General features: G+C 57.4%; 2 protein-coding genes across 2 annotated transcripts; both read right to left on the bottom strand.

The window, feature by feature from the left end:
- Positions 1-3412: 3412 nt before the first annotated feature.
- TFF2 (trefoil factor 2) lies at positions 3413-6313 on the bottom strand. The gene is made up of 4 exons (XM_047847091.1): positions 6234-6313; positions 5403-5552; positions 4354-4500; positions 3413-3502 (listed from the first exon to the last, which is right to left on the bottom strand). Exons 1-4 carry the CDS (start codon positions 6310-6312, stop codon positions 3489-3491), a joined length of 390 nt encoding a protein of 129 aa, XP_047703047.1. The 5' UTR covers position 6313; the 3' UTR covers positions 3413-3488.
- Positions 6314-17993: 11680 nt separating this feature from the next.
- On the bottom strand, positions 17994-20524 carry TFF1 (trefoil factor 1). The gene is made up of 3 exons (XM_047847005.1): positions 20222-20524; positions 18594-18746; positions 17994-18171 (listed from the first exon to the last, which is right to left on the bottom strand). The coding sequence occupies exons 1-3, from the start codon at positions 20295-20297 to the stop codon at positions 18155-18157; spliced, it is 246 nt and encodes an 81-aa protein (XP_047702961.1). The 5' UTR covers positions 20298-20524; the 3' UTR covers positions 17994-18154.
- Between the last annotated feature and the right edge of the window lie 816 nt (positions 20525-21340).

Below are 21340 nucleotides of genomic sequence, written 5' to 3'. Positions count from 1 at the left end.
AATTAGGCACAGAACATCTACGTAACTTGCTCAAGGTCACACAGCTGCGAACTGAGCTTGAAGCAGAAATCATATAGAACATAAGTGCAGCATATGTATTTTGGAGATCCGATACCTATGCTCTCACTGCCACAGTCCGATTCCAGGGCTCCCTACGGAGGCTCAGATTGTGCTGTGGTCTTTCCTTCTCTTTCTTTAAGCAAAAGGGGCAGGGGGGGGGCCTGGGGCCCCTGGACCCCAAGGCAACAGCGAGGGGTATTTGTGTGTATAAAGCACACCTCCAACATCCGCGTATTGAGCATGCAATACCTATGATGAATATATAACCGATCCTCATAATTCAGATCTCCTATGTGCAAATTCACCTGCTGGCTAACGTTTATTTGTGACATGAACACTGCCAGCCGAGGTCCGGCAAGGTGACACTGTGCCTTCTCGTTACAGCTCTCAGACTGTAGACAGGAGACCTTTCATGGCCGATTTAGTGCTGCATTTTTCGCATCTTTGTGCTTTTCGTTGATTTCGCTGTTTAAAGGGTTCCCGTGCACAGTAGGGAAGTGCGACCTGTGGGCGAGAAGGTCGTGTCGTGCCGTGCAGAGAAAGCAGGTGTGCATGTGAGGTACGTCCGGGCATGAGTTATAGTGCTGTTTGCTGTGGGTTCAATGCTAATGAGTCAATAATACATTTGAAATAAATTGTCTTTAAGCGGACACACACATCAAGCACGGTCACCTATTGGTCATTGACGAAATTGGTTAGGAGGCCCTCGGGAACCTTGAACAGAGAATCGGCTGCACGTATATACTCGGGACATGGTGACCGTGTCGTGAATACGAGGAGTAGATACGTATTCGTCAGGCTCCCCCCACATTCTGGACACAGCCATGCTGCTGTGCGTGGGGACGGGCTTTCCTCCATGACCCCACTTGGTGTCAGGATGAGAGCAGACGGTCACCTCTGCCCAGACTCTCCCGAAAGAGCCCACAGGCACCAGGCACCAGGCAGTTCACAAAGATCGGTTTTAATTCCCACCACAACACGGCTAGGAATCTAACTCCTACCTATGTTTTACAAACAGAAAAGCGGAAGATCTTGAGAGAAAAGAGAACCCCCCCCAAGGTCACACACATGGGATATCAACCCACTTGTGCCCTGTGATTCGTCCTGCTGCTCCCGCTGCCAAAAGGGGGGCCAGTCCCCTCTTCTGCGAGCACCTGTCACGGCACCTGTTACCTGAACCAGCCAGGAAGAAGTCTGCAGGACACTGAGAAGCCAGAGACCAGGACGGTGGGATCGAGGGCTGGAGATGGCCTTCCCCTTCCTCTGCTCGGGCTCTGGGGGCAACCGCTGCACCCTCTGCACCCCTGCCCGGCCAGCGGGGTCCCACGGGAGGGAGACGGAAGGAGGGAAAGAGAAGCAGACACGGCAAAGGGGTGAAGGAATTACCTCATCGGAGGGGGAGAAAGGAAGGTTGGTTTTTCTCATGGGGTGGGTTTGAATGTCACCAGCTGTTGCTCCTGGGACAACGAGGACCCTCCGGTGGCCCATCTGGAGGGGGAGGAGGGAGCACAGCCCCAGCCACCACGGTGGGGTGCCCCGCTGTGGCCTGCAATCTGCAGGGGTGGAGCAGGAGGCAGAGTATCTGACACGGGGTAAGTCGGCCAAGCCCCTGAGCCCAGGGCGAAGGCCATGGCCGCTGTTCAAGAATCCACCCTTGGTCATCAGACGGGCGGTGTAGGCTCCGCTCCTCCAGGTAGGGCGTGCTGCACCAGGAGACCCTCCGGGAGGAAGCGAGGCTGGGGGCGGGGGGGCACGAGAAAGCTCTGAGAAGGATGCCACGTTCCTGCGCCCGCCGATGGGTGCAGAGGGCCTGAAGACAGGAGTGGTGGGCCAGGAAAAGCCCACGGAGGGCATGAGACCTGGAGCTTCCCGAACCCTGCAGGCAAGAAGACCCTGTGCCAGTTCCGGGAGCAGAACCCCAAACTCTCGGTTCCAGTCCAGGGGCCAGACCCTTTCCGAAGGTCGGGGCCTGACGCGGCTGTGCCTCCGGCGTGAAGTACACGGCGAGGGACACGGTGCTCTGTGGTGAGTGACGTCATAGGCGCCAGGGTCCGTCTCCGCAGCCCATCTGTCCTGTGTCAGAGACCCCGGTCCCACGGGAGCCCTTGTCTCCTTGAGCTCACGGGTGTGTTGTAAGCCAGACCAAGATATGACGCTGACTTGGCCTGACTCAAAACAGGCGTCCCGAGAGGTGATGTGGGCCGAGGTCCTTCCTTGAAGAGGCGTTTCTGAGCATTCCTACCTTTGGATGCAGAGTGGGCACCCTGGGCAACCCCCAGCCCTGGAAGGAGAGGCCTTGGATTTCCACGGTGGCAGGCGGGCCAGTGGGTGACACCCTGGCTAAGCCGGTGGGCGCAAGCTGGAGGCGGCATCGGGGAGGAGGGAGGGGCCACAGAAAGACTGGCCTGTGTCATCGCCCGCACTCCCGCCCGACTGAAGAATGCCGGGACCCTTTCGTGGAGACCCCTAGAACGAGGTTTTGCGCCCAAACCTTCCTCCGGGCTGGCTTGATGTGATGGAAGCTGTCGGCCTCCTCTCCGGACGGCTTCAGACCTCGGCACTTAGGGGGGGAGGCCAGGAAACATGGAAGCCCATTTTGGGAAAGTGTCGCTGGGTTGGGGGGGGGGCGCTGAGCCGGCCCACCTCGCCCCACACGCGGGATGAACAGGTGGCTCCCACCCTCCGTGCAGAAGCCGTGGTCCGGGATGCGTTTGATACAAGCGAAGCAATTTTGTAACTACGATCGGAAATTATGTGTTACTCCAAGACTTTTTTTAAAATTTTATTTATGTTTTAAACTTAAGTTTTTAAAAAATATTTACTTATTTTTGAGACGGGGCAGGGGGCTGAGGGAGACACAGAATCCGAAGCAGGCTCCAGGCTCTGAGCTGTCAGCACGGAGCCCGACGCGGGGCTCGAACCCACGAATTGCGAGATCGTGACCTGAGCCAAAGTTTCAGTTGGCTTAAGCGACTGAGCCACCGAGGCGTTCCCCCCCCCCCCCCCCCCCCCGCAGAGGTTTTCAGGGCTAAAGGCACTTGAGTTTTATACAAGTGATCGGGAACAGGAGTGGTTGTGGTTTCTGAAATTCCGTGCACACAATCCTTGATGGCGGCTGGCGCAGCCTGCGTGTGCCGGGTGGACCCTTGTTCCAGCAGCAAATGAGAGAATCCGAGCCGTACACCCTCTCACCTGCACACGCACACACTCCCTCTCCCCCCTCTCCACTTTTGCCTCAATGAAGCCAAGAGGAAATTTAGCAGATTTTAAGGATTTTCTTTATTTGAAGGAGCTGTATGTGGAACCAGTGGAAAGGACAGAAAGCCGATTCAGGAAAGCCAGGAACTCAGGAAACCTGAGATGTGGTGGTGAGTAGTCCTCATTTCCAGACATCCAGGGAGCCTGCTGGTCCTCGGAAGGGACTCCTCTTAATAATGACAGTCTGGAAATTTGAAATGGCGGAGGTTTGAAATGGGGAGCGTTAGGGGGCCGGGGGAGCCCGGGGGCTCCTGTCAATAGACTTCCTGCTGAAGGACCCCCGTTCTGGGGGATGGAGGGGGACACTTCTAGGGGGTCCATTCTCCCCCCCACCCCCACCCCAGGAATGGCAGTTGTCCAGAACGACCCTTAGCGAAGGCATCGCTCGGACGAGTCTGAGCGAAGGCTGCACTCTCCGGAGGACCCTGAGGTTCTAAAACGGGGAAAGACCATCCAGCACGGTCAAGGCCACGGTGCCCATTTTGGGAAAGCGTCTGAGCTTTCCTTGGTGTGGCCAAACACAGTGTCAGGAGACACGCTGTAGCTAATGGGGAGGGGGCAGCCAGACCCTCCTGGGGTGGCGCTGGGCAGGCGGCCGTGGGCAGAACGTGTCCCTGCGGCCCCCACATGAAGGGAGCAGTAAGGCCCCGGGGGTTGGGGGAGGCCCACGTCCCCCCACGTGGCCCCCAGCACCACACACAACCCTTAGTAAGCAGCACCGCAAACCGGTGGCCTGAAGACAGTGAGTTGGGCGGTGCCACCAGCCGCACCGGGACCCGGGGGCGTGACTGAAGTGACCTGCTCCCTGCGACCGTCACACGAGCCACAGTGGGAGCCTGGGGGCTTTTGGCTTCTGGAAAAGCAGCCGTCAGCATGGACAGCATTCTGGACTCGCCCTCAGAGCCGCTTGGTGCTGACCTGGCCCCCACGGGGCCCAGGGGCCTGGTGTCGATGGCCGTGAGGCCAGAGTCGGCTCGGGGCCCGGCAGCCCCCCGCCACGGCCCCGGTTCCCGCCCCGACCTGCACGGACATTACCGTCCACGGACATCGGGAAGAAGCACCAGGGCACTTCGAAGATGTTGTCAGAAAAGCAGCACTTGCGGGAGGCGCACTCCTCGGGGCTGATGCCCGGGTACCCGCAGTTCCTACGGGCCGAGACTTCCATGACGCATTCCTCCGACGCTGGTCACGCGGCCCCCGGAACCGGGAAAGGAGCGACACGGAGACCCGGTTAGGGCAGCTAGCTAACGGCAACTTCTCTTCCCGTCCTCCCCGGGGCATGCGCTGGACCTCGGCCTCGGCGTGCGCGGGGGCCGCCGGACTACAACCCCCAGGCCGGCCGCCTTCGATCCCCGCAGAGGCCGCACGTCGGAAGTTCTGGGGGCCCGGGGTTAACCATTTCGCCTCTCTGGACCCGATATTCCCATCTGTAAGATGGGCCGACCCACCGTACCGTGAACTTGAGCATGCGGAGCATCTGGCCGAGGTGCTGAAAGCCAGCCCCGCTTCCGCCAGCGGGAGGGCCCCGGCTAACAACCACCCGTCTGCCTTGTCCCCTTCGACGCCCGGGGAGCCCGTCACCCACAGCTGCTGGCGGTGTGTGGACGGGCGGCCGCGGGCACGAGTTCCACCCACACGGAGTGCTATGCACACGCAACTTTCTCTTGTGCACGCCTTGGAATTAGAGACCTGGTATCTTGCTGATGTGCACTGACGTCAGACTCCTTCTCAAAGGAAAATCCTGGAAGTTTCAACTGAGCCTCTTACCACTTAAGGGCTATGAGCGGTCATGTGGATACCGTCCTATGAAATGCCTTCGTTGCCCTTAGAAGCTCCTTCCGAAGCCGTACTTGCACAGCTAGGAGGGCCCTGAGAGCTGTTTTTCCTTCTAACACAGTGAAACTGACGGGTTCTCACAAAAGTCTGCAGAAGGGCACGTGGCTGACCCTGGGGGCTCCGGGTGTGGACAGCGGGCCAGGGGCCCCTTTCTCCTCCCTCCTGGCTGGCCCGGGCGGGGGTCCACACATACACACTGGGAAGCCGGTCAGGGCGCCAGAAGAGGGCCAGCTCCCCCTGGGGGTTACCTTGCTTCGGGAGGGGGTGGAAACACCAGGGGACCCCCACGACGCTGGAGTCGAAGCAGCAGCCAGAGGAGAAGCACTGGTCGCTGGTGATGCCCGGGAATCCACAGTTCTCCCTCTTGTGGGGGGCTATCCGTGAGCACCGGCAGGGGGCTATGGAGAGAGCCTCGGTCAGCCTGAACCACACGTGCTCCCTGACTGCCACGTGGGTCCTGCGGCCACGCAGGGAAAGAGAAAAGTCCCATCCTGCCTGTATTTGAACCATGCGATGCCCTTCTGAGAAAGGGCATCTGCAGAAATTATTTTATTAGTTTAAAAAAAAAAAAAGAGAAACCTTCTGGAAACAGGGCCGACAGAGGACCTAGGAAAAGTCAGAGTAAAAGGTGACCAACGTGGGCTCCAGATTCCCTGGGGGCCCCTTCCCAGCCCTTCTCTGTAGCTGGCCCACCGGCTCCTGTGCTCACCCTGACCTTGTCCGCGAAGGATGGCTTTCCTGGAGGTGTCACACAGCCCCCCGTCATCAGGGTGTCCATCCTGATGGCGGGAAGGGTGCACGAATCGCATAGCCCACATCACGAATCTCGGGGTGCCTTTTTAGCTACTTCTGCTCTCAAGTGAGCCCATCACACCCCACCCTGGCGCTTTGAGGGAAACAACCAAGAGCACAGAGACCCAGCGAGGCCAAGGGAAGCACCGCAGAAAGCACGCAGTTTGCACACCTCCGTTGCATTTTGGGGGTGCCCGAGAAGGTTCTCGGGGCTCGCTGGCCCCAGTGCTCCGTCGCCCGGTCAAGGACATCGAGAGACACAGGACAACCTACAGCCGTTCACTTACAAGGTTTGTGGGCCCCTGCCGGGGCCCACAGCCCCAGGACCAGGAGAACCGCCAGGAGCCGGACGCCTCGAGGTCCCATGTCCATGTTGCACCCCAGGGCAGAATGCACGGTGCCCGCTGCCACGGGCTGTTTTATAATCTGCTCTCTGTTTGCTCACCGAGTGCAGATAACCTTCCTGTGTCCCCTGGGGCACCAGCCCTGTGGCTCCTTTGTTAGGAAAAGGGGCTGAGGTAGCCCGCTGCTCCAGAGACAATACGAGGTTTCTGCCAGGGGCTGCGGGCACACTGGCCAGGCCTCCCCCTGCCCTGGGCCGGGAGCCAGGTCACACCAGGATGCCGACGTGGAAAACTGGCCACGTGCACATCTGGCACTGGGCGCTCACGGGATCACACCCAGGAAGGGATAAGCCATGTATGTCTCCTGATAAAGGAGGCGGTTACAGGATTTTTTTTTTTTCTTTTTAAATATTAGGCCCAAGGTTACTGGGGAAAATGACCAAGCCAGCCGGAGACATGGAGAAGACCCTACCTCCAAGGCAGCGGGGACGCCTCTGGCAGCCCCAGCCCCTTGTCTCCTGTGTCTCCTCGTGTCCGTCCCGGGGAGGGGCTGCTCCCCCTGGACACGGGGCCGGTGAGTAAATTGACAGGTTCATTTCAGCAACCCCCGAAACGCCTCGGTTTCTCTTCCATGGGAGCGCTTTGTCTCCTCAAGACAGAAGTCTGCCCACGCGCAGGGGTGAAATGCTCCGGGGAAGAGAGTCCGTGCCTGGGACGGAGGGAGAGGGGAGGGGAGGGAGGGGGAAACACCCCAAGGGACAAAGACAAGAGATGGAGGGCAGAGAGGAGGTCGTGACCCCCTCGCCACTCCCGCCTGAGGTCCTGTAGGGGGTCACCCATCTGCGAGTCGCAGGTTGAGCCTCCCGGGACCCAGAGAGGCACAGAATCCCAAACCCGGCATCCTCTGTGCTCCAGGCCTCCTGCCCCACCCAGTCCGGCCCCAGGATGTGCACACTCAGCATCCACACAGTCCTGGGGGCCGCGTGCCCGTCACCTGCGCTCGTGGGGGCCGGGAGGGCTGGGTGCTGGCCGTGTGCCCAGATGTCTCCACGTGCGTGGGAAAAGCATGCTCCTTGGGGAAGCAGGCTGTGACCTGCACCACTTCCGATGCCCCTGCCCTACGTCATCTGCTGACCTTCAGCCGGTCACTTCTGTCCAGGATTTCAGCACTGAGTTCACTGTGTTCCTTTCACGCCAAGACTTAGCAACATCCCTGCTGGCTTCCGCATCCCACGTCCCCGCGGGCAGCTCATCCAAACTCATAGTCGCCTGTGGTTTCGTCTCTAGGAACACCCCTCCCTACTCCGTGTCTGCTACGGGTCTCCCACGAGCACACTGGGGACCCACGCTCCACTCAGAAAGAAGACACGTCAATGTCCTTTCCGTTCAGGGGTCCTAAGCTTCTAATGTTTTCTCTGTTCTCCAAATCCCCAGGGACCCCTCGATCCCTCTCGTTCCCTCTGTGAGCCATCCTGCCCGTCCCTTCCTCCGCCCCTCCTTCCCAGCCTGCTCCCCACGGTCCCCACTGCATCCGCTCTGTCGCCCTGGTGCCCAGCGGTGCGCCCATCTGCGAACTGTCTCCAGGCCCACTGCACCCGCTGAACCCAGCGGACGTCCGCCTCCGACTGCGGCCACGGTCGGTGCGGGATCTGCACGGATCCCGGCCCTCACCGGTACGGACCCTTTCCTTTGAGGTTATTCTGCTCCAGCCCCGTCGCTTCCGTCCCCCAAACTGCAGCGGTGATACCGTCTTTCAGTTCACACAGAAAACAGACACCGACAGACGGGAACCTCCACAGACGTCCCTCGTGGGGATCGCTGCCTCCGACTCTCGCGGAGAAACTGGTCCCAGACCATCCCTCCCGGCACAGGTAACTCGAAACATGGGAAACAGCGGGCACGGGTGCTGAGCGTGTACAGAGCAGTGGCAGGCCGAGGGAAGGAAGCGGTGCGGGCGCCCCTCCATCGCCCTCGTTCTCTGCCTGCAGGTGCCGGCTGGGCCACAGGCAGCAGGCAGACTCGCCGGGCTGCGGGGACAGAGGCTGAATCAGAAGCCTTGAGGGAGTGGATTTCAGCGGAGGGGTCCCAGAGAGGAGGGCGCTCCGGAAATAGGAGTGGGCGGGGTCTCCCTGGGGTTTTACCGAAAGAACCAAGCTGCCCACGCGGACACAGGGCAGGTGGGAGCAGCTGCTGGGGAAAGAGCGAGCCCCGAGGAGGACGAGCGGAGTGGCCACAGGGCGGGAATATCCGAGCTCTGACAGTGGGAGAAAGCCCATTGGTCGTGTTGGGCACTCAGCAGGGACACAGAAGGCCCCGCCGTGTCTTAGCCGGCTCAGGTGGCCACGTCAAAACGCCACAGATGGGGTGCCTTGAACAGCAGACCTTTATTTCCCACAGCTCTGGAGGCTGGATGTCCAAGATCAGGCTCCCTGCATGAGGGGGGTGTGGTTCTGGGGAGGGGTCTCCTCCTGGTCCGCAGACGCCACCTTCTCGCTGTGTCCTTGCTTGAGAGAGAGAGAGAGAGAGAGAGAGAGCTCTGGTGTCAGACCATGAGGACATCATCCTCATGACCTCAGCTGGCCCTAATTACCTCCCAAAGGCCCCACCTCCAAACAACGATCGTATCGGGGGTTAGGACCTTAATCTTATGGGGACACAAACACTCAGGCCACATTATGCCATAAAAGCAGGGTTGATCCAGTTCTAGAGCAAAGGCGCTCCGTGCCCGTCCTCGCGGAACTTTATTTTATTTTATTTTTTAAATTTTTTTTTCAACATTTATTTATTTTTGGGACAGAGAGAGACAGAGCATGAATGGGGGAGGGGCAGAGAGAGAGGGAGACACAGAATCGGAAACAGGCTCCAGGCTCTGAGCAGTCAGCCCAGAGCCCGACGCGGGGCTCGAACTCACGGACCTCGAGATCGTGACCTGGCTGAAGTCGGACGCTCAACCGACGGAGCCACCCAGGCGCCCCAACGGAACTTTAAAACAAGTCCTAAAAGCAGGTAATTTTACTAAGGGAGACAGCAAAACCCAGACACGTGACATTACATCCACGATGTTTAGCACAAAACCAGACATGTGAAGGAGCTGGAAAACATGACCCATGGTCATTGGAAAACACAGGGAATAAAAATAGACCCAGGGGTGCCTGGGGGGCTCAGTCGGTTGAGTGTCCGACTTCGGCTCGGATGATGATCTCGTGGTCCGTGGGTTCGAGCCCTGAGTCGGACTCTGTGCTTACAGCTCAGAGCCTGGAGCCTGCGTTGGATTCTGTGTCTCCCTCTCTCTCTCTCTGCCTGTCCCCTACTCACACTCTGTGCCTTTCCGTCTCTCTCAAAAATAAGTAAACATTAAAAAAATTTTAAAAAAGAAAAGAAAAGAAATGGCAGTTTATCTGAAGCCAGCGCAGTGTGAATTCTTCAGACTCTAGCGGAGAGAGCAAGGGGGCTGAGAACAGTGAATAGAACCTCAGTGACCCCAGAGGCATTTTCAAGGGTTCTAACAGTCATGTAATCGGGATGCCGGCAGGAGAGGTTTCGTATTTGAAGAAATAATGGGCAAGCAGTTTAGGGGGGACGCTTTTTGAAAACTCTAAACCCACGTATCTTAGAAGCTCAACAAACTCCACGCAAGAGAAGTAAGAAGAGAACCTCACCCAGGCAAAGCTCGGATTGTTGAAAATGAGTGTTTAATATAATCCTTGTGGCCGCTGGAGTTCTCCACATACAGGACAAGTCAGGTGACTTCTCGCTGGGCCAGTGCAAACCAGAAGGAACCGAGTGACAATTTTTAAGCACTGAAAGATTTGTAAAGACAGAATTCTGTACTCAGTAAGAATACCCCTCAAAGAGAAAGGCAAAATACGCTTTAAAAAAATGGATTTTGCGGGGCGCCTGGGTGGCTCAGTCGGTTGAGCGTCCGACTTCAGCTCAGGTCATGATCTCACGGTGCGTGGGTTCGAGCCCTGCGTCGGGCTCTGGGCTGACAGCTCGGAGCCTGGAGCCCCGCTTCAAATTCTGTGTCTCCCTCTCTCTCTGCCCTTCCCCCACTCGTGCTCTGTCCCAGAAATAAATAAATACACCAAAAAAATTAAAAATGGCTTTTATTTTTAGAACCGTGCTGGGTTCACAGCAAAATTGAGCAGAAGAAGGCACAGAGATTTCAAACCATTTTGTTTTGGTTTTTTTTTAGACATGTAACAGAAGCCAAGAGAATCGGCCACCTGCAAACCTGTTGTCCGGGGGCGTTTCAAGGTCGTGTTTCTGGCTGAGGTTGTGGTGACCTCTAACGCAGGGTGTGAGTGCCCCCTTCTCAGCTGGCAGGATCCACTCACCGTGGCACCTGCTTGGCACCTGTGTGTCATTAAAAACTTTTTTTAATGTTTTATTTATTTTTGAGGCAGAGAGACAGAGAGTGAGCAGGTGTCCCAAGGAGAGGTAATAGGAGAGGTGGAATGAAGAAGTTTAAATGCTTTTCAAAGTGTCACAAGCCCCCTAAAACCTGAGTAAGATAAAATCTCACATTTTTAAGTTTACTTATTTATTTTGAGAGAGAGAGAGAGTGAGCGAGGGAGAGAGAGACAGAATCCCAAGAGGGCTCCGCGCTGTCAGCACAGAGCCCGACGCGGGGCTTGAACCCACCAAGTGTGAGATCATGACCTGAGCCGAGATCAAGAGTGGGACGCTTAACTCACTGAGCCACCCAGGCACCCCAATAATATATCATTTTTACACTATCATCAGGGGAAAATGTACTTTTATTTCCAGCATTTACAGACCCAATCTCCTCAAATCCAGAAGAGCAGGGATCCTCCAGCCCCCTCCTCAGCATGCAGGCGTCTGCAGTTTGGTTGTGCTGGTCAATAAATTGGCTGAAAAAGGGCGCCTGGGGGGGGGCTCAGCTGGTTAAGTGTCTGATCTTGGGGTCTGTGGGTTCAAGCCCCACATCGGGCTCTGTGCTGACGGCTCAGAGCCTGGAACCTGCTTTGGATTCTGTGTCTCCCTCTCTCTGCCTCTCCTCTGTTGTCCTCTCTCTCTCTCTCTCTCTCAAAAATAAATAAAATATTTTAAAACTTGCTAAATAATAGAATCTTTAAAGCCCAAAACTAAAATCATCCATATAATCAAAAACGTGGCTAAAACTGGGAGAAGAAATAAGCAAATGAACCAATGCTGATAGGAATTCTGATAGAGTCTAGGAGGGAATGACATTGGAGATTCTTGATAACTTATATTTGAGAGATATAATTAGACAGACATGAATTTTAGCACCGTTTTCAATGTGCTGTGTGATAAAATTCCTCCTTGAACTTCTTTGAAAGACTCCTGTTAAGATTGAAATTACTTGAAGGGGCACTTGGGTGGCTCAGTCAGTTAACAGTCTGACTCTTGATCTCAGCTCGGGTCATGATCTCACAGTTCGTGGGTTCGAGCCCAGAGTAGGGTGCGGCACAGACGGCGTGGAGTCTGCTTGGGATTCTCTCTCTCTCCCTCTCTCTCTGCCCCTCCCCTCCTCTCTCTCTCTCAAAATAAATACATAGACTTACCAAAAAAAAAAAAAAAGATTTAGGGGCGCCTGGGTGGCTCAGTCGGTTAAGCGTCCGACTTCAGCCAGGTCACGATCTCGCGGTCCGTGAGTTCGAGCCCCGCGTCGGGCTCTGGGCTGATGGCTCAGAGCCTGGAGCCTGTTTCCGATTCTGTGTCTCCCTCTCTCTCTGCCCCTCCCCCATTCATGCTCTGCCTCTCTCTGTCCCCATTAAAAAAAAATTAAATAAAAAAAATATTTGAACCATACAGGTTACTACATGTCAAGGAAGAATAATACGCTGTAATAGAAGTTGGCAAACTATGGCCCGTGGGCTCATTGTGTGTTTTCTAAATAAAACTTTATGAGAAGCCAGCATGCCCATTTAAATCCTGTTTATGACTACCTCCACGTTATAGTGGCAGACCTTATGAGTTGTGATGGAGACTGTAAACCCCACAAGACCTAAACTATTTACTATCTGGCCCTTTATGAAAGAAAAATCTCCATGCCCCGTATTCTAGTCTTAAAACTCTCTAACAGTGAATTTTCAAAATAAAGATGGAGAGAAATATTTGTATTTTATTTCATTTGTAAAGAAGATGTTGCAGGAACATGCCTCGATGTTTGTTCTCCTTCTTCTGTAGTCTGCTCTTGAAAAACGCCTCGATGTCTGTTTCGTTTTTTGCTTTTTCTCTCCTTCCGTAATCCGGTCTCGAAAATGATACGTTGGGTACACATTGTTGGGAGACAGTTCCCCACGAGTGTCTCATTTCTGTGCACGTGACGAGGCATTAACGACCCATACGGCATGGGACCTACAATCAAGGTTTCGGGGTACACGCCGCCTTGGCATCTGGTGGAACTGGAGGGCTTCGAGTGGCGAAACGCAAGTTCCCCTCCCTGCTCTGCTCCCACAGATATGGCCCCCTGGCCAAACAACCCTCCTTATCAAGGGGTCAGGCACGGTTTCTGCTCACCCCTGAGCGGTGGGTCTCCCTCCCAGGCCAGCCGCAGAATTACTCAAACAAGCCAGCCACCCTCTCCTGTGGGAACCTCCTGAAGGCACTCCACCCTCTCTCGTTCCTCCAGAGCCTCCTGCCACAGCCCTCGGGGCTCTTTCTGTTCCCGGGGCTGCAACCCATGTGGCCCTGTGCGGCGTGACGTCTTCCCCCCCTGGGGTGAGTGTATGTGACTCATAAACTGCTCTTGATCTCAGCTGTCCAATGTTTGTGCAGCAAACAGCCACGGAAGGGAGATACGATGCCTCCCTCCAGGACAAAGGCGGGCAAGCTTCCTGCCCCTGAAAAGACTGGAGTCCCTGAAGTGGTCAGAGCTCCCCGCCTCTACTGCAACCCACTGTGTGTGCCCGCATCCGTCCGGGCCCGTCCATGCCACCCCAGGAGGACTTGGGGGCAGAGGGAGGCAGCACAAAGATGCTGAGGCCCACGCTGTGGGCTCTGCCATGAGTAATAGAGCCCTTTGCCTCTGAACCAGGAATCTCGTATCCTCTGCCAGCACCTGGCAGTCTGTCAGCTTGCAAGGAAGGTAAACTCTCAGCCCTTCCAAGTTCTCCGCACTGACTGAAAGCCCTTTCAACGTTTGCCTTAAGAGTACACGTCCCCAACTTTCAGGTCACTCCGTCGTGTTGCACCGCATACGTATGTAGCTGTGTGAGGTTTTCCCCGATTCAATCTGCTACCCCCCAAACGGCCAGCTCAGAGCAATGTTACGAGCTGAGAACAATTAAGAAATACCTTTAAAAACAGTGCCAATGCTCTTCCTGTTGCCAACTGGAACTTTCCATCTGCTCGGACCCTACACGAGTGACTGTTCCCTAGGAGCCCTAGACACCTTCCGGTAAGTTCCGGTGCTGGGCTTGCCATGTGTGTGTCTCTCTTTGAGCTGATGTTTCCTATCAGACTCGCAGGCACTGAACCTTTCCACCAACCACCTTTCCCCGAACTCACAGAGAAAGTTGAGGGAGTTTTCTTAAGCTAACAATATCCTTGTCAGTGACCCTACAAACATGATCTGAAACCACAACTTGGCTTCGAGAACTGGTTCCTGGTCTGGCGCTTAGTTCAACATTTTTCTGGACAGAACCCTGTTCCTCTGTGGGAAATCATCCAGAAGCAAGGGTCGCCAACAGGTACACAGAACAGAAAGGCTCGTGGAGCAAAGCCACAGATCGTGGTAATCCATCTGTAACGCGTGTGAAAATCGAGAGGCAGGTTCACATTTCGCCTGAGGTGCAGGAGGATTTAGAAGGACCACACACCTGATCCTGGGTCAGGAAATGCTCACGGGTCCTGTCCTGTTCTCGGACTTTCCACCAACGCACGGTAACTGGGAGCAGAATTGGCATTTGGGCAAGGGGCCAGGACATGGATGGCACCAGGGGCCACCACAAGCTCAGGCTTCATTGGAGAGACCCGGGGTGAACCCTTCCCGCCCAGCCATAGCCCACGGTGACCCGCAGAACAGCCGTGACATTAGTCTGTGTTTCTGGGGTCGACACATGGACCCCCATTGGGGCCCTGACGGGAGTCACGATGGGTACCTGACCGAGGGGTGTCGGAAAGCTGTCAGCCCAGACATGCACAGTCTGCTTCTGATGGCCTGGCCTTTCCAGCCCTGCCTGTTTTTGGCAACATTTCTGTTGTTCTTTGCCTTTGATCATGTCACATGTCCTACAGGTTACCGTCTGCCTTTTTTTTAAAGTTTATTTTATTGATTTACTTTGAGAGAAAGAAAGAGAGCACATGAGCTGGGAAGGGGCCCAAAGAGGGGGAGAGAGAGGATCCCCAGCACGTTCTGCGCTGTCCCTCAGTGTGCGGTCCTTCACCGAGGTGGCCTGAGCTAACACACCAACTCCAGCTGGAGGAGAAAGCGGGGAGAGGGTTATCTGGCTTCAAGGTGTCACTGGACCCTCAGGGCCGCAGCCCCGTCGGCCTCAGGGTCAGGACGTGCCCCCGCCCTGGCCTGGCCCCTCTCCATCGTCCTCCCCGCTCCTCTCCTGGGAGCGCCTCCGTCGTGCATTCCGGGATTCTGGGTCCGTTCCAGGGCTGACGGAGACCAACTCTCTCCCACGCCAGCTGTCTACCTACGTGGGTTCTACCACGTTTCACTCTGCCTGAAACGTGAATCACTTGCCACGGGAGACTTCCTGAAGTCCTTCAAGGACATGGAAAGTTCTGGAAGGTCCCCTGAGATGCTGGTTTCCAGGCTGGTGGGAAAAGGGCAGCAAGCGGGATGGGAAGGACAGCTTTGCCAGGGTTTAAATGGATCAAGCTGGCATTTCAGCTTCGTGTCTAGTAAAACCAAGATCACTGTAAGCAGACACATCACTCCATTGCCTGTTGCTGAAAACAACATAGAAAATATACAAATCTTTCCACTGCCAAGCGATGTGTTCAAACAGAGCAGGTGTCAGGTGGCCTCCTCCCCTCTGACGGAAATCCAGCGGTGTAAGGTACGGAAGGCTTGCCCCAAATGGCCCCCTTTGCTGGTTTCCCCGGGGCCCTTTAAGAGCAGAATGTGCGTGCGTGTGTGCACGCGTGTGACAGACACGTCCCTCCTGGCGCCTTATCAGCACAACGGTTCCCACGAAGGTGCTTTGTTGCCACAGCTGCCTGCTTCCCACCCCCTCAGCCCTTCAAGGACTCAAGGGGCCCCAGGCTGCCACAACCAGGCTTCCCCGGGTTTCTATTGCTGGGAGGCAGGGGAGGGCTGCGGGTGGCCCTGGGCCCTGGAGAGGGGTCTGGAGGGAACTGGAGGGGCCTGGAGGGGGCCTGGAGGGATCTGGAGGGGACGAAGATGGGGCCAGAAGGGTCTGGAGGGTGGCTGGGAGGGTGGCCAGGAGGGGGCTGGGAGGGGGCTGGAGGGGGCTGGAGGGGGTCAGGAAGGGGCTGGAGGGAGCCTGGAGGGGGGCTGGGAGGGGGCTGGGAGGAGTCCAGTGGGGGGCTGGAGTGGGCCCAGGAGGGTGGTCAGGAGGGGGCTGGGAGGGGGCCGGGAGGGGGCCATAGGTCCACCCATGGAGCAGTGACTCCTCTGTGTTCCCAGCGCTGAGGACACAGCCCCTGTCACTGCCGCAGAGCCTCTCTGTTCTGCCAGGCACCCTCCCTCCTTGGACCCGAGGAGAAAGCCGCACGCCCCCAGTGCCCCTGACCCCAGCTCCAGCCTCTGCGCCCACGTTACCCCTCGGGCTCCCCAGTCCCCGCAGCAAAGCTTCAGGGAGCTGCGGGCCACCAAGGGACGGAGGGACCAAAGGACAGAGAGACAGACAAGAGCAGCTTACACTGAGTGTCCCCAAGGCAGTTCGAGTCCTAGAGCCTTCGGGGCGCCCCACCCCTCTGATACGTCAGGACCCCCGCTGCAGCCTGAGTGTTTTCTCGCCCTCCCCTCGTCTGTAGTCTGCTGGCGGGATTCTTGGAAAGGGTGCGATTTTCCACAAGGACAGAGTAACAGAGACCAAACCGAACCTCCCTTGTGCCCCACCTCCCAGGCAGGGACAGAAGGCCGCGTGTCCCCTCTGGAGGCAGGGCCATCCCTGCAGAGTCCCCAGGCTCTCTCTAGGCTGCAGTCCAGATGCTGGGGCCAAGATCACACAGCCACGCATCCTGGATGGTCCCCAGCGGATGCCGGACCCGGATTTCTCCCCGTGTCACATGGTGGGAGGGGGAGCTGGAGACACTACCAGCCTTCAGCCCCTCCCCCCACCCCACCCTCACCGGGCAGGAATCCAGGGAAATGCAAGGAAGCTGGGGACACAGCTAGTCACCCGGCCCGGGGCCCCTCCTGGTGCATGGGCCAGGAAGAAGGCCCGTCCCTGCTGGACACTCCCAGCCACGGGAGTGCTGCGATCAAGGAGCCCCCGGTCAGCGGGTCACGGAAAGTGCCACTTGAGCCACACAGCCCCCTGGGGGAGTCGGGGGGGGGGCGCATCTCACAATCACATGCCCTGCTGTGTTGGCTCCAGCAGAGAAGTCGTCTATTGTCCAGCACGCTAGGTCCCGTGTGACACGGGAAGGAGCGAAGGCGTCCTCCACCCCCACCTTTCTCTCAGCTGCATCCTTGAAATTATCACAGACCCGGATTCTGGAGAGCCCGTGATCCAGGAGGGTGGCTGGGCTGGTCGGGCGGTGTGCCTGCTCACGCGGGAGACTGGCAAACGTTCTCCCGCCCATCCTTGTCAGTTGGGAAGATAAGGACGAGATATCATTTGTAAGGGAGTTGGTTTCGAAAACAGAAAGATATGCCTTTTAACTCTGCCCGCAACACCTGCCGTTCACTCCTGACACAGACCCCGAGCTTCCGCTGAGAGCCTGCGTCACACCAAGGGCTTAGGGAGTAGCCGGGGGGGAGTGCTGGGTGTGAAGGAGGAAACCAATAGATTGCCTGCTCCTTTAACAGCTCAAGGGAGGACTCTGCCTAAGGACTTTCACGTTGGGTGAGAGTTCGCTGCACCCCTCTCCCCCCACGGTGGCTGGGCCTTGGTTATGTGTGGTTGAGGAACAGAAGACCAAACGAGCAGTGGTTTAACCCATCGGGACATTTGGGTTTACTCAGCATGAAATCTCAAGGTGGGTGAGTCAGATCAGGAGCCCAGGGGTGTCAAACCTCTAGTTCTATGCCTTTTCCTCATTAGCACAGAACGGCTGCTTGGAGCAGCACATCACACCCTCAGAGCACACAGCGTCGGAAGGCAAGGCTGCAGAGCCTGGCCAGGACCGCCAGAGGGAGCTCTTCTCCCAAGGAGGAAAAGTCGCTCCCCAGAGCCTCGGAATAGACGCCCTCGTGGCTCAAGAGTCAGAAGGAAGCCACGCAGCCTCCTGCAGCTGCGAGAGGCTGGGAGAGTGAGTACTTGCCTCCGCTTTATGTAGAGTGGGAGTCAGGTAAGAAAGAAGGTGGGGAATGGGCGGCAGGTACCCGGGGAAAGGCCTGGGGCTCCATGTCATGGGGGTGAGCCCGCCCCTCTGGTGCCGGGGACCAGACCAACTGTCCTCCCCAGGACGCGAGCTTTGCCCGAGACAATCTAGCGGGCTCATGGGTTGACGCCCACCGCCGACACATGCCTAGGGGGCCTTGGTGAGCACGGTGAGCGCATCATTCCCTCCTCGGGCCCTCGCAAAGTCCAATCATTTGCAGTTTTTCACAAGAACTGAAAACACGAGTAACATCCATGTCTTTTAATCTTTAAGCCAATTTCGAGCAGGGGAGCGTGTGAGTCCGTCCACGCAGGGAGCGCTGGTGCAGGTGCGGAGGCTCCGAGGGCTGGGCTCCCGGCCACCGGGGAGGCCATGGCCGCTCCTGGCGAGGCTCGGCCGAAGCGCGTCTAGAAGGAGCACTCCTCTGAAGGGTGAGGCGGGGGGAGAAGGCGCGAGGCAGGGAGAGGTAAATAACCACAGAAATTGGACTCGGCAGCCCAAGGGGGACATTTCCTTAGAAAACTCGCTCCGGCCTCATATCGTGGTTGGCGTTTCCTCCCCTGCAGCCAAGCGGCAGGTAAGGAGCAACCAGGATTCGTCAGAGGCTTCCGGTGAGCCACACGAAGAAAAGCCACGCACAGACAGAACTCCTCGCCGAGCGACGTTTCAGCCCGGTCTTTGTGCCCCCAGCCCGGCGTCAGCCCGACGCCACCTCCCCACGGCCACCCCGCGGCCCCCGTGGGGCGTGCAGACACAGCCGGCGGTGCGGACCAGGGCCGTGCGCTCCCAGGCCGTCCCGTCACTCATCCTACGCCTTCAGACCCCCCAGAGCCGCCCTGGCCCTACCTTCGGGAGGGTTGTCCACGGCCACGGGGAAGAAGCACCACGGCACTCCACGCACAGTGTTGTCGAAGCAGCAGCCCTTATCTTTGCATTGGGAGGGCGTGATTCCCGGGGAGCCACAGTTCGTCCTCTTGTGAGGATCCACGACGCACGTCTCTGAACGTATAGGGGACAAGAGGCCAAGTCAGGTCTCGGGCTGTCGTCCGCCTTCCTCCTCCAGTTGAATCAGCAGCCAGCTGGCGCCGCTGATGGGGACTCGGGGCTCAGGGGACAAGAGGGACACCCTGCCCCTCGTCTCCAGATGCAAAGACACAGAAGCTCAGGGCCTTCGCAAGGTGCCCGGGATTTGTAAACGTCACGCCCAGCGACAGAACTTACGGATGCATTCATTCATTCCAGCCAACAATAACTCTGCTTAGCACCTATGGAGCATCGTTTGTGCATGCTAGAAACAGAAATTAGCACAGCAAAACCAGACGGTGAAGGTCAAGCTCGTGCCGGGCCCTGTGCCGGGAGCTGGGGACCCGGAAACTAAAAATAGGACAGTCGTTGTTAAGAAGCTAGCAGCCTAAGGGAGGAGAAAGCCAAGTAAATGCCCCAAACGGCACAGTGTGTCCGTCCCAGGGTGCTGAGGGCAAGCACGGGACGGACAGGGACCAGACTGAACGAAGCAAGGAGGGCTTCTAGGTGGGGACGAGGCCGTGGGGGTATCCTGCAGGGGGAGCGGCGTGCTCAAAGGCAGTCAAGAGAGAGGGGGAGCAAGGTGCATTTCCGGAGGCGTCGCCCCGTTTGCAAGAAAGACGCAGGGGCTGGGGTAGGTGGGCGCCAGCTTTAACCCGGAGTGGGGGCTGGTGATGGAAGCCAGACCACGTGGCCAGACCGCACAGGGGACGCGGGGCTCCCGTGTGGTCTACACACGAGCACTGAAGGGGCCCAACCCACGTCTGTTCCTCTGTTAGACCCGGCAAAGCACATGAAGGGGAGGATCGCCTCAAGATTTCTCTGAAGAAAGGGTTCCGTGGCTTCGCGGGAAAGTTCTGGACCATCTCCCGCCGGCTGGGCGGCCCCTGCAGGATGGCAGCCTCCCCGGGTCTGGCTCTGCACCCGAGAGGGGAGGTGGCATTGCCTCCCCCCCCCCACACACACACAGGGAGGCTGTGAAGTCAGGAGGACACATGCACGTGCACGTGTGAGTGTGTGCACGTGCGTGTGCACGTTCAGACGCAGCTCTGTGTCCCTCCCCCTGCCGGAGGGCGAAGTGGCAGCTGGGGGTGGGGGCGGGGGGGCTCGCTGGGCGATGCGGCCCCTCCCGGCCGGCACTGCTCAACAGGAAGTCAAGGTTTCCAAGCTGCTGTCCACCCAATGGACTGTCGCACGACAGAACTACGCAGAAGCGATTTCCACCGGGGCGTCCACCCGCGTCCTCCCAGCAGCGCTCGGAGCTTCTGTGGCCTCTGCTCTTTTGCTGCTTTCCACCTGCCTTCACCCTCCAAAATCCTCCCAGGGCCCAGAACAGTGCTCGGCTCAAACACATGGACTGTGAGGCACGGTGTCCCCCCCGCGCCCCCCCCCCCAGCCAGGGGCTGACCCAGGGCTGGCGCCCACCGTGACGCGGGGAGAAGGCTGCTTACCCAGCTGGCCCTGGGCCAAGGAACTGAGGGCCAGTGTGGAGACCAACAGCAGGACGCAGATAACCCTGGGCTCCATGGCGGCCGTGACCTTCCTCTCTGCTCTACCGGAGACCACAAGTCAGGGATGAGAACCCGTCCAGGCTCTGGATTTTATGCAGGCCTGTTTGCCCAACGAGTGTTAGGTAACATTTGCCTAAGGAGGGTCCCGCAATTCTCCACTCCGCATAATCTCCTCTGATCAACACAGTGTGCTGATACAAGCAAGTGCCGAATTGTCATCTGGCTGAGGGACCTCAGAAGGTCCCTCCTGTGCCGTGGGAGTCTCCTGGGCCACGACCCCATCCAGCTCCTAACCGCAGTGGAGGCCCTCCTGTGAATGTCAACATTACACTCACCGAAGAGTGAGTCACGGGAGAGGTGGCCCGAAAAATCACAGTTGTGTCAACAGTGGCTCACGGGGTCACTTCACGGGGTCGGCTGATGCGGGGAAGGGGTGGGGGTGGGGGGGTGGGAAAGAGAAGGAGCAAAGAGGGCCCAGCCATCAGACCACGTTCTCCATCGATCTGAGATTCTGAGAATCCAGGTGGGGGTAAGGGGGAGAGCCCTGGCGGGACAAGAGGAGCAGGAAGGGGACAGGCCCGCGTCCCCTCCCCTCTCCACCAGAGCACTCGGGACTTCGAACGTCATCTTCTCTCCAGGAGTTCTGTCTCTGTTGGGCGTTTCTGTGGCAAAGTCGTATGTGACCAAAGCGCGATGAGGTCCCTCCCGGAGGAAACGTGACTCCCCCGGAGGGGCTCACGATCCGCAGGGCACCGACATTGAAAACTCGGAAATGTTTAACATCCCACTCAGAGGACGTGCATGCGCATTTTTACTTATTTACCTAATTTTTTCTTTTTCCTTAAAAAATTTTTTTTTAATCTTTATTTGTTTTTGAGAGAGAGAGAGAGAGAAAGAGAGAGAGAGCACGAGCGGGGGAGGGGCAGAGAGAGAGGGAGACACAGAATCCGAAGCACGCTCCAGGCTCCGAGCTGTCAGCCCAGAGCCCGACTCGGGGCTCGAACTCACACTGTGAGATCATGACCTGAGCCGAAGTTGGATGCTCAACCGTCTGAGCCA

Source organism: Prionailurus viverrinus, unplaced genomic scaffold (assembly GCF_022837055.1).
Source record: "Prionailurus viverrinus isolate Anna unplaced genomic scaffold, UM_Priviv_1.0 scaffold_42, whole genome shotgun sequence".
Lineage (NCBI taxonomy): Eukaryota > Metazoa > Chordata > Mammalia > Carnivora > Felidae > Prionailurus > Prionailurus viverrinus.
This window is presented reverse-complemented; position numbering and strand designations above follow the sequence as displayed.

Excerpts from the sequence above, each read along its gene's own strand:
- TFF2 (XM_047847091.1), bottom strand. The coding sequence starts at position 6,312 with ATGGGACCTCGAGGCGTCCGGCTCCTGGCGGTTCTCCTGGTCCTGGGG. Across the intron at positions 5,553-6,233 it reads GGCAGGGGCCCACAAACCTT|CCCCCTGCCGGTGCTCACGG; the intron begins GTAAGTGAACGG and ends CTCTCTCCATAG. Across the intron at positions 4,501-5,402 it reads CCACCCCCTCCCGAAGCAAG|CGTCGGAGGAATGCGTCATG; the intron begins GTAACCCCCAGG and ends CCGCGTGACCAG.
- TFF1 (XM_047847005.1), bottom strand. The coding sequence starts at position 20,297 with ATGGAGCCCAGGGTTATCTGCGTCCTGCTGTTGGTCTCCACACTGGCC. Across the intron at positions 18,747-20,221 it reads CTTGGCCCAGGGCCAGCTGG|AGACGTGCGTCGTGGATCCT; the intron begins GTAAGCAGCCTT and ends CTATACGTTCAG.